The sequence below is a fragment of the Bos taurus genome, chromosome 8 (genome assembly GCF_002263795.3).
Source record: "Bos taurus isolate L1 Dominette 01449 registration number 42190680 breed Hereford chromosome 8, ARS-UCD2.0, whole genome shotgun sequence".
NCBI lineage: Eukaryota > Metazoa > Chordata > Mammalia > Artiodactyla > Bovidae > Bos > Bos taurus.
In genome coordinates this window covers 42,504,147-42,516,516 of record NC_037335.1, presented here as the reverse complement: position 1 = coordinate 42,516,516, position 12,370 = coordinate 42,504,147, and the positions used below count along the sequence as shown (strand labels likewise).

Genomic DNA, 12,370 nt, shown 5'->3' with positions numbered 1-12,370 from the left:
CTCTCCTCTTTCACTTTCATCAAGAGGCTTTTGAGTTCCTCTTCACTTTCTGCCATAAGGGTGGTGTCATCTGCATATCTGAGGTTATTGATATTTCTCCCGGCAATCTTGATTCCAGCTTGTGCTTCTTCTAGCCCAGCGTTTCTCATGATGTACTCTGCATATAAGTTAAATAAGCAGGGTGACAATATACAGCCTTGACTTACTCCTTTTCCTATTTGGAACCAGTCTGTTGTTCCATGTCCAGTTCTAACTGTTGCTTCCTGACCTGCATATAGGTTTCTCAAGAGGCAGGTCAGGTGGTCTGGTATTCCCATTTCTTGAAGAATTTTCCACAGTTTATTGTAATCCACACAGTCAAAGGCTTTGGCATAGTCAATAAAGCAGAACTAGATATTTTTCTGGCATTCTCTTGCTTTTTCCATGATCCAGTAGTTAGTAGATCCTAAATGGTTAATTTCAAAAAAAAAAAAAAAAAAGAGTCCAGGAAGAACTGAGTCAAGATAAAATGAAGCTAAGATCATGGATTCGGGTGTATGTGTGTGTGAAAGTCACTCAGTCGTGTCTGGCTCTTTGCGACCCCATGGACTATATAGTTCATGGAGTTCTCCAGGCCAGAATCCTAGAGTAGGTAAGCCTTTCCCTTCTCCAGGGGATCTTCCCAACCCAAGGATCAAACCCAGGTCTTCTGCACTGCAGGCGGATTCTGTACCAGCTGAGCCACCAGGGAAGCCCTGGTTTCGAGAGTTAGCCAAAAAGTGTGCCCTGCCACTAAGTGTCTGTGTTGCCTTCCTCAAGGTACATCTGTTTTCTGTGACTCAGTTTCCCCTTATGTTAAAAGAAGGTATTATGCAATATTATCTTTTATAGGGAGAAGATAAAATTATACCAAGACTTTCAATACATATTAGCTATTATTATTATTTCCCAAGTGTGATTTAACTTAAGACAATTAGGGGTTAAACATTATAGAGAACGTTAGGAAATAATGTCTGTGCTTTCGTGCTATGTTGCTTTAGTTATGTCTGACTCTTTGCAACCCTATGGACTGTAGTCCGCCAGGGTCTTCTGTCCATGGGAATTCTCCAGGCAAGAATACTGGAGTGGGTTGCCATGCCCGCCCCCAGGGGATCTTCCTGACCCTGACATCTAACAAGAGTCTCTTATGTCTCCAGCATTGGCAGGCAGATTCTTTACCACTGGTGCCACCTGGAAGCCCAAAATAATGTCTTTTGTTGTTCAGTCACTCAGTTGTGTCCTATTCTTTGAGACCCCATGGACTGCAGCACACCAGGCTTCCCTGTCCTTTAGCATCTCCTGGAGCTGGCTCAAACTCATGTCCATTGAGTCAGTGATGCCATCCAACGATCTTGTGCTCTCCCATCCCCTTCTCCTGCCTTCAGTCTTTCCTAGCATCAGGGTCTTTTCTAATGAGTCGGCTCTTCGAATCAAGTGGCCAAAGTATTGGGAGCTTCAACTTCAGCATCAGTCCTCCTAATGAATATTCAAGATTGACTGGTTTGATCTCCTTGCAGTCCAGGGGACTCTCAAGAGTCTTCTCCAACACCACAGTTCAAAAGCATCAATTCTTTGGCGTTCAGCCTTCTTTATGGTCCAGCTCTCACATCCATACATGACTATTGGCAAAACCATGACTTTGACTAGATGGACCTTTGTTGGCAAAGTAATGTCTCTGCTTTTTAATATGCTGTCTAGATTTGTCATAGCTTTTATTCCAAGGAGCAAGCGTCTTTTAATTTTGTGGCTGCAGTCACCATCTGCAGTGATTTTGGAGCCCAGGAAAAAAATAATGTCTAGAATCCCTTTAAAAACATTACCTTACTCTTTATTGTAAAATACATGACTACTTATCTATTATTATATTAAAATACTAATTTATCAGCTTTGAGAGTTACTCTGAAAGAAATCACAATAACTTGCCATTAAATGTGTATAGCTTTTTGGATGAAGAGTATAACTTTATTCTCACTGCCATTATTAATCCTCAATTAAGAGCTTTTATATTGCTGTTTCCAGCTTTTCATGTATCCCTAGAGAGCTAGATACTCATCATCAATTGATATTTCAGTACTGATAGGCAGATTCTGTTGGGTGAATAATTTCTGTGTGGTATAAAAGTCAAATATCAGCACTGTATACTCATTTGGGGCAGAAAAAATATTCATGTTCAGTCCTTTCTTTATGTTGCTATTGAATAAAAAAGCCAAAAGCCATTTTAAAAGACAATAAATGGGATAGTGCGGTATTGTTTAAAATTCTGACTTCCTAAGTGCTAACATTTTTTCCCTACCTTGACCGTACAGAGCTACCAGTCCCTTTGTTGAATCACATAAACCCCTTATAACACAGACACTGTATCTAGAAATGCATCTGGGATTTTTTCCTTCAGTTTAGTTAAGTTGCTCAGTCGTGTCCAACTTTTTGCGACCCCACGGACTGCAGCATGCCAGGCTTCCCTGTCCATTACCAACTCCTGGAGCTTGCTGAAACTCATGTCCATTGAGTCAGGGATGCCGTCCAACCATCTCATCCTCTGTTGTCCCCTTCTCCTCCTGCCTTCAGTTTTTCCCAGTATCAGGGTCTTTTCCAATGAGTCAGTTCTTCACATCAGGTGGCCAAAGTATTGGAGCTTCAGCTTCAGCATCAGTCCTTCCAATGAATATTCAGGACTGATTTCCTTCAGGATTGACTAATTTGATCTTGCTGTCCAAGGGACTCTCAAGAGTCTTCTCCAACACCACAGTTCAAAAGCATTAATTCTTAATATTTTTTTCCTTCTTCAGCCTATATTAGGGGGGGTGTGTGTGTGCGTGCACTTATTGAGTCCTAAATTTTCTTTGTCATTTTTACCAGAACTGTATTTGCAGGGTTTTCTTGTAACGAGCTCATTTTAACACTTTTTTGGGAAATTATCTTAAAGGATGGTCTCCCAAAGTACATGGTATTAATAATTACTGTTTAGCCTCTTCTAGTATGTGGAAAGGTTTTTGTCCTCCATACCTGTGTCAAGTTAAAAACATGTGTCCATCAGTATCTTCTGAATTACAAGCATTGCAGAAGGTGGTGGAATGGCTAATTGTCATGTTATTATTATTACTTGATAACATGTCTCCTCTTCTGTTAAGCTGCCTGGCTTTTGAAGTGACCAATCTGGCAACCCTAGGTTCAAAAAGCTGGTGGGTGTTTTGGCCTGAAATCTCCCATGGCTGTCTTGAGAAGCTTAGGTTTATACTGGCAGGGTTTTGCAGGGGAATCTTTTATCTTCTTTAGTTACAGAGCAAGAGCTGACTTCTGCCTATATGAAGATAAATTATCCAGTTGCAGAAAATTAGTTAAATATATTCCTTAAAAAGGGTTAGATTAAGTCCCTTAGGCCCTTGTAAAAGACAGCTAAAACCCCCCTTTCTCCCTCTTTGAGAGAATGGCTTACTTACTACCCTTTAGCACTGATAGGAAGAGTCCGGTGTAACTCTCTCTTCTGATTGAGGATTTGAGAAAGGTCTTTTTTTTTTTTTTTTGTCTCTTTTATAATTTTATAAACTTGGTTTGAGCAGAAATCATTTGTCAGAAATTCTTTAACCAGATGTTCATTCCTTTGTTGTAATATCACTTACCTTGTCTATGAAAAATGAAAGAAAATTGTCAGAATCTTAACTTTTTTTTTTTACTTTTAAGTCACTTGGCTGCTTTTCCTGTTCATCATGAAATCAGAATTTTGACAAAATTAACTTTGCTTTTTCAGTAATAGCACATGTAAGTTTCTGCATGTGAACACTCTGCCTCAGATCTATATAAGCTCTTCAGTTAAAAACGTTTTGTTCTCATTTAAATTGGATCCTTTCTTTTAGACCATCTTTTCTTTGTGATGGAACTTTATTGCTTTTCTCTGTAGTGTCAGTACCTTTCTTTTTTTTTTGGTGTTTTGGCATGCTTTCTTTGCCCCTGTCAATATATTTCACTTCAGTTCTTCCACCTAGAGTTAGAGGGTTGATCAGAAGTGCTCTAGGAATTATAATGTTAGCATGTAAATTCTACAAATGTCACATGAGAAAGAAATATATTTCACACTGAAAGGGATTTATTTGAGAAAAGTATCTTTGAATGATGTGAGCGCTCTTTGGTATCAAGTCAGAACTTAGTATGAAAACAGCATACTAGTCCCCCAGCTTCGGGAAGCCAGCCTAGTGTTTTTTGTACTGCCCTGGCCTCCATTACAACCCTGAAAATTCCTTCTCAAAAATTACCAAGAACCACTTCATCAGCAGAGTTACCAAAAGTCAGTCTCCCTCTCTCTTTCTTTTAAAAAGTGTCACTCAGCTCCTGGAAGGAACAAAATGTACCAGTGTCATTTTCTGTTCAAATAACTCTCCTACAGGAATCATAAACTTCTCCTCTGGACCTGAACAAATATCTGTCGCCTTTAATGGAACTCTTTTTCTTGCCAGAACAGTAACCCCTCTTGATTTACTGTTCAATCTGTATGAAAAACCTGAGTGACCTAATTCTGCTTCAATTTTCTGTACCCTTGAGGACACTAAATGAGTCTCCTGCAGTTATGCAGTATTACATCTGTTGTTGTTTCGGGAAGTTTAGAATCCTGAATCTCTTTATCAGACTACCTGCTGAATCCCATTGATGGGAAGATGAAATTGTCTGGAGAGGAGCATTATTTAAAATGAAGATTTCTATTAACAGCCACCACCACCACACAAAGATAAAATTCTCTATGTAAAAGAAGCCCCTCCTATCCCTTTACTACTCCCTCTCCCCATGTGCTGAATTGGATGCATATCATTTTACATCGGAATCTACCTTTCCTCTTTTCCTGTAGTTTGCACTCTGTACTTCTTGCCTCCCTTCCATAAAAGAAAGAGTCTTTTGTCCTGGAGAATCTGAGATTCACTGACAAATTACTAGGTCCTTTGGAGAAGCCACCATTTCCGGGGCTTCCCTTCCCAGCTTCCCACCGACTCCCACGTCCAGGTGACCCCATGTTCCACCTACCCCACTCCCCACCTTCTCACCTCCCTGCTTCTGCTCTCCACTCTCCAACATCCGCCCTCCTGGTCCAGTGTGATTTAATCTCTACACAGTCAGGCCAGTTGTCCTAAGATCATTTATTTAGCCCCAGTTCCAGTCGTTTAGACGATTAAGGAAAAAGCACCCATTCCTCTAATGCAGCTCCTGACCCACTTTGTCCAAGAGAATAAGACACAATGCCAAGGGACAGTTTGAATTCTGGGTTATTCTGATGAAAAAGGACTGCAGTAAATACAGAACCAAAGAAGTAGAATAACCATATTGTTGGCCTTTATCTCACGCCGCTACAGTATTTAAATTTCCCTTAGTATGGCCTTAACTCTACACAAGTAGAATTGTTTCAGTTTCTTTTTTTCCCCTTTAAATTATATGTTTGAAAAACCTGTAATAGATTTTTCTCTTAATATCTTAATTGTTAAGATGCATCACCTGTTGCTGTATTTGGGAATTTTTGGCCATGTGCATGTTTAAGAAATTGAATTGGATAAAGGAAGTATATGTTTGTTTCATACAGATAAAAGTTAAAAACCATGATTAGAATCCCATGAGTATCAATAGTAAAAGGAATGTGGAAGAAGGTTGGGAGAGTTTGAACAATCTGATCGAGAGTAAATTGATGAATGTTTATTGTTATTGTTTGAACCTAATACACTTTTAGTCTGTTGCATGGTAAAACCATTTATAAGTACTATTGTTTATGTTGGTATGCATTGTTGAAATAACACGATAACAATGATGATACTAGTAGTAACATGTGATGATAATAGATCATTCAGTAAATCATAATAACACATATATACCAAATAAAAGAGGAATCTATCATAATATTATTTTCATGAAAGTGTTCATTGTTCAGTCATATCAGACTCTTTGTAACCCTGTGGACTGAAGCCCACAAGGCTCCTCTGTCCATGCAGTTCTCCAGGAAGAAATACTGGAGTGAGTAGCCAGTCCCTTCTCCACGGGATCTTCTAGACCCAAGGATAGAACCTGGGTTTGCTGCATTGCAGGCAGATCTTTACTATATGAGCAACCAAATGAGGTCAGGAAAAAAATGACACATTTCCCTTATTATTATTTTTAAAGTTTTGAGAAATGTATTTTATTTCTCTGTCAAAGCAAACAGCTCTAATTTTTGTTTAAAAAAAAAGCCCTCATTTTGATACTTGGGCTTCCCTGGTGGCACTAGGGGTAAAGAAGCTATCTTCCAATGCAGGAGATGCAGGTTCCCTCCCAGGGTTGGGAAGATCCCCTGGAGGAGGGCATGACAGCCCACTCCAATATTGTTGCCTGGAGAATCCCCATGGGCAGAGGAGCCTGGTGGGCTACAGTCCATACGGTTGCAAAGAGTTGAATATGACTGAAGCGACTTAGCACACACACACACATGCATGCATTCTGATATTTGGGCTATATGAACTATTAAGATATTTTGCAGTGTGCAAGTCACAGAAGGTTTTCTTTTTCATATCAATATATGGCATCATAAAGGTTAATAAAACCATGAAACTAATTTTAAACAGAATGTTTAGTTATCAACTTTTATAGCTGAGTTCCATGAGAGTTTGCAGTTAGAAAGTGTACTTTGATTATCTGTGGTGGTGTTACAGTGGTGCTGGTTTAAAGCCAGTGAGGAGTCTCATCTTGGCTCTCTCCTTTACTGGCTCTGTGAAGTCCACATGTTTCTTAGTATCTCTGAACTTCAGTTTTCTCAATAACATAGTGCTGTTATAGACTTACCTTGTAGATGTATATGTGTGTGTGTGGGAGAGAGAGAGAGAAAATTAAATTGTGCTTTAACTACACCTGCAATGCAGGAGACTCCGGTTTGATTCCTGGGTCAGGAAGATCTGCTGGAGAAGGGATAGGCTACCCAGTCCAGTATTCTTGTGTTTCCCTTGTGGCTCAGCTGGTAAAGAATCTGCCTGCAATGCGGGAGACCTGGGTTGGGAAAATCTCCTGGAGAACAGAAAGGCTACCCAATCCAGTATTCTGGCCTGGAGAATTCCAAGGACTGTATAGTCCATGGGGTCACAAAGAGTCAGACACGACTGAGCGACTTTCATTTTCACTTTAAATGCACCTTAGTGCAGTTAGTTTAGTTTAACTTACTACCATTTACTGTTCTTTCTTTGTCAACATCTATTCCAAGCCAGTTTTGCCCCCAAATTTGAGGGAAGGTGATTCAAGGAGATCCAACCAGTCCATCCTAAAGGAGATCAGTCCTGGGTATTCATTGGAAGGACTGATGCTAAAGCTGAAACTCCAATACTTTGACCACCTCCTGCGAAGAGTTGACTCATTGGAAAAGACCCTGATGCTGGGAGGAATTGGGGGCAGGAGGAGAAGGGGACGACAGAGGATGAGATGGCTGGATGGCATCACCGACTCGATGGACATGAGTTTGGGTGAACTCCGGGAGTTGGTGATGGACAGGGAGGCTTGGCGTGCTGTGATTCATGGGGTCGCAAAGAGTTGGACACGACTGAGCGACTGAACTGAACTGAACTGATTATAAAACTTGATTTAAATGGCAGATCATTATTTGTAAGCATAGGACCCAGGTGAACTCTAAAACCAGTTTCTGTGACTTACAGTAACAGTATCGCAAGTAAATTAAGTGGGATGTCTTTTATTTTCTGTTCTGCCTCTATTATGAGGAAGTACCCACAGTTCTGTTTTGTTTTTGTTTTTTTTTAATGATGGCCAGACTGAAATTGCCTGGCAGTCCTTTTCTAGAAACTCTTAGTTTTCACATGCTGTTTGCTATTTACTGCCGCCCCAAACCAGATTTTTTTTTTTTTTTTTTTTGATATCTGATTTGCCTTTTCTTTTCTCAAGCAAGTATTGCTCACAGAGGAAATGGTTGTGGTTGGCAGGGCTCTTTCTCTCTCTCTGAAAGTTTTGGGTTGGCTGATTTCTGTGGCCTCAGCACCTAAAACTGTTCTCGTTTACTCAGCATTAATGCCTGTCATCATCAGCATCTTGGAAGGAAGGGCCAGTGGCCCCACTGCCTTAGGACAGAACTAGAAGTTAGAAAGAGAACTCTGTTGTCTCAGCTCTGCGCTCTGGCTGGGAGCAAGTCAGATTTTTCCTGGCTGTCACTTTCTCTCTCTCTTCAGAGGGAGCCATGGGACTTTGACTTTGCTCCTCCGTGTACCCCAAGCCTTCCTTCCTGGCTGTTAGAGACAGGTTGTGAAGAAGGCCAAAAGTGTTAAGTAATATAGCACCTGTGGGCATTAGTGCAAAGGGAGCTTTTCTCTGCTTAACATCAGATAATCTGTTTGGGTGTCAGAAATTTGCCATCAGTATCTGCAAGGTGTTCTGCCATGAATGTAAACCTGAGACTATTGTCTCTCAGTTAAGACCAGGCTGTAACATCTATTTTCCCCTCCCCCTCCCCCATTTTATCATCTCCTTTAGACTTCAGGCTCGCATAGCCCATAGGATACAGGAGCTGGAAAATCTGCCTGGCTCTTTGCCACCAGACTTACGAACCAAAGCAACCGTGGAACTGAAAGCACTTCGGTTACTCAATTTCCAACGTCAGGTAATAACTTTTCCCCAGCACATCTGAGGTACAGGAAATGAAATGAATGTAATTGTTCCAGAGTGTGATCTGTGCGTTTCCTTAAGTCTGTTCAATATTATTAAAAAGATATAAATTTAGTGTATCTTTTCGACCAGCAGCACAGAACTGAAAAGTAATGAAGATGAACCGCTTATTATTCTATTTTTCTCTTCTGTACATCAGAGACATTTTTTTCTCTCCCATATTATGGTTTCCAAAGTCTGACTTATGGCATTTTGTTACTGTAGATGAAACCTTGAGAACAGATGGAGTAGCTCATGTTTGTGTTTATGATTTCAAAGGAAAACAGGAAGGTGATAGATCAGAGCTTCTTTGTAAAGAGAAATCTAAAACCCTTAGCTCTGACTATGCAAATTATTTTAACAAATATGAAAGGCCCTTAACTAGTAGCTCATTGTTTATACAAATACATAAAACTATGTTTTGTAACTGCAGATTATTCATCAACACCTACTTTTGCAGCATCTGATCACGTCAGACCCCAACACTGACTCATCAGTGATTTTGTAGCTACTGTTCTTGCTATGGTCTTAGTAGTCACTGATTAATAAAGGCAAGCATAGCGATCTATTTTACAATTGCTAAATCTGTAGGAGACTAGGGGGATGAAGTAGAGCTAACATTCACTTTGGCGAGTTTTGCCTTGCTGATCCCAAGCTACAGGTCCCCTAATTGTCACACAGCCTCATTTAGCCAAAGGGGAAAAGGAATGCTTCCTGGCCAGTCAGATGGGCTTGTTTGGGGAAGGACTCAGGCATGCAAAATGAATTATTAACAAGCAAAAGTAGTTTGGCAGGATTGAATTGCATGACTTGGTCTATTGGAGGATGTGAATAAAATTCCACGGCCAACCCGCTTGCTGTTATCATGTGAACTTGGAAATACGTTTGCCTTGTTGGTTATAATATCACAAGAGGGCATCATGGTGGCTGGCAGCTACTTGGCTATAGGTATGTGAGTAGATTAGAGCTTAATTAAAAAAACAAAAAACTGTGCATTCCGTTTGTTTGTTTCTTGTGGGTAACTTTATAAGCCATTTAATACAATTTTATTAAATGACTATCAATCAACTATAGTTTCAGGAATAAGATTACATTCAAATTAGCTTTGCCATGCTAGATTCTGATTGGTTTCTGATTTTTGCTTCATTTTATTGAAAAACCTATTATCTATGAAGTTTTCCAATGATATTAACTATAATGGATGCTGATTTCAGATTCAATCAAATAATTATTTCAATGCATGTTTCCAGCCCTTACTCTCTACCACCATATAACATATGATATGAATGAGGTGTTATATTTATGATAATCTGAAAGAAGTCCATGATATAGTAAAAACAAACAAATAAATACCTTTCAAAGATCATTGTTAGGAGTGAGAGGAAGCCAAAACTAGTATTTCCCATTTTTATATGAGACAGTGAATTAGCATTGTTTGGTATCTACAGCTACTTCATATGAACAGGAAGTAGTTCTATTCTTTTTGCCCAGCGTCATCAACGTTAATCTTTAAACACAAAGAGAATATTAGCATGGCACTTAAAATGAAGTAAAAAAAAAATGTTTAAAGCTTATTAACTAATTAATATCATTAAAATAATTAGAATGAATCGATTTGTTTAAAAACCAAGACATTCTCTACTTATTTACTGGAGACAGTGCTATACTTGGCTTCTTATCTGAATTTTTTGGAAAGGAAACTTTGAGCATCTCTGAACATACCCGATACCCTTGGCATGATGTAGTTCCTTTGTTTATAGAAGGCCAGCTGTGATGGAGAAACTCGGGGAGTCCCTTTTCGGCTCCACCAAACGGAGGGCAGGGGGACAGGGGTGTGACCTCCATCAGGGGAGATGTTCTAACCACTCCCCTCTCGACAGCTGCGACAGGAGGTGGTGGCCTGCATGCGACGGGACACGACCCTGGAGACGGCCCTCAACTCCAAAGCGTACAAGCGGAGCAAGCGCCAGACCCTGAGGGAAGCCCGCATGACGGAGAAGCTGGAGAAGCAGCAGAAGATTGAGCAGGAGCGGAAGCGAAGGCAGAAGCACCAGGTACTCGGGCCCCGCCATGTGACTGGGCCGAATCAGAGCCCCTGAGAGATGGGCCCCTGTGGGTGGTGGGGACATCACAGAGAGGATCCTGGCAGCTTAGGAGGTCCGACCACACCGTCTCATAGATGAGAAAGCTTAGGCCCAGCAGAGAGGTGACCTCCCCAAGGACACAGAACAGTCAGTGCAGGATGAGGGCGGAGGGCACTGCTCTCTGAATTCCAATCAAGTGTCATAGTCATAACCCCATGGGAGGCTGCTGAGGAGGTGGGTGCAGGAAGGTTTCCTAGGACAAAATCCTAGGGGAGAGGGAGCTTGGAAAGAAGAGGGCAAGCAGTTATTTTTATAACAAATATAAATATAGTATCCTGGGCTTTTCAAGGGCCCAGTTGGAGGTTTCACAAGGGCAGATATTTTAAAACATTCCTTTCCAGAGATTTGGAAATATTTTGATGTAGGATTTGATTCTCATGTCATAATCCTATAAATTTTGTTTTTCAGAGCTTAATTTGGTTTTGTTGCAAAGTGCCTTGATTGGTTTTGTTTTGCAAAGTGTTGGACTTTAGTGTAAATAAGGTTATGCGTTTCCCCTTCTTTATTTAAGAACTGGATACAAATGGTGTGTGGCCATTTTAGCTTCCTATAAAACTCATTTTGGGTGACAATTCTAAGGTATTTAAGTGAGAGCACTACTTTCATAACGTGATTCAACTGTTTGTCCTCTCAGTATAATACCTGTTTCCCTGGGCTTTATTCGAGAGTGATTTGCTTTAAATTTCATCATCACCATCTTGAAGGTACCTCTCAATCTCGGATCTTTCCGTTTTCATGTGGCCACACCCTCAGGACCTGGGAGGCTTCTTTTCTACAGGCTGGCACTGAAACAGACTTGGAGAGGTCACCTCTCCCACCACCCCGTAGCCCACACCTCAGCTGTGGAGACCCACCAGGGCGCCCATCCCAAATAGGTTCTAGTTCCCCCTTGCTGTTCAGTACACACTGCGAGTTTTCTTGGACTGGGTTGAAACTTTAACTGGGAACTGGATGTTCAGCCTTCTCTTCTCCCTGCTGTGGATCCTTTAGGAATACCTGAACAGTATTTTGCAACATGCAAAAGACTTTAAGGAGTATCATCGGTCTGTGGCTGGCAAGATCCAGAAGCTTTCCAAAGCAGTGGCCACCTGGCATGCCAACACCGAAAGGGAGCAGAAGAAAGAGACGGAGCGGATTGAGAAGGAGAGAATGCGGAGGCTGATGGTAAGGACCCTGCCTATGGAAATTCAGGAAAATGCTTTGCTCATAGCCATCTGCACTGAGAAACATGCCATGGTACAAGGAGAAAGTAAAAGGTGTTTATCAAGTATACTAATCCATTCCTTTAAACTTCACAGGGATAAGGTAAAAATACCTTCTTTTCCCTAGACAACGCAATGCCAGTAGTCAAGGGCTACCACTGATGAGTACAGTGTTTCCATGTCCTAGGGTGGCACTGGCACTGCCAGTTTGATGATAGCTTCTCACGTGAAGATAGGTTCTCTAGTTTTTAGGAGTTTTGATGACCAGACCTGGAAGGATGGAAGTGGCAGTTCTTTTTAAAGTAGTGCCTCTTTTCTCTTATTCTCTCCTTTTCTTCCATTGCCAAAAGCAGAAAGTCCAGGATATTT

The 12,370-nt window shown here is 40.9% G+C and overlaps 1 protein-coding gene across 11 annotated transcripts in view; it reads left to right on the top strand.

Moving 5' to 3' along the window:
- The window catches only part of SMARCA2 (SWI/SNF related, matrix associated, actin dependent regulator of chromatin, subfamily a, member 2), a 179,665-nt gene that overhangs the window by 32,922 nt on the left and 134,373 nt on the right, over positions 1-12,370 (top strand). For all 11 annotated transcript variants that reach the window (XM_015472482.3, XM_005209984.5, XM_059889213.1 and 8 more), the window contains 3 exon segments: positions 8,485-8,611; positions 10,536-10,709; positions 11,790-11,963. In XM_015472482.3, coding sequence (XP_015327968.1) covers positions 8,485-8,611; positions 10,536-10,709; positions 11,790-11,963 — 475 coding nt within the window.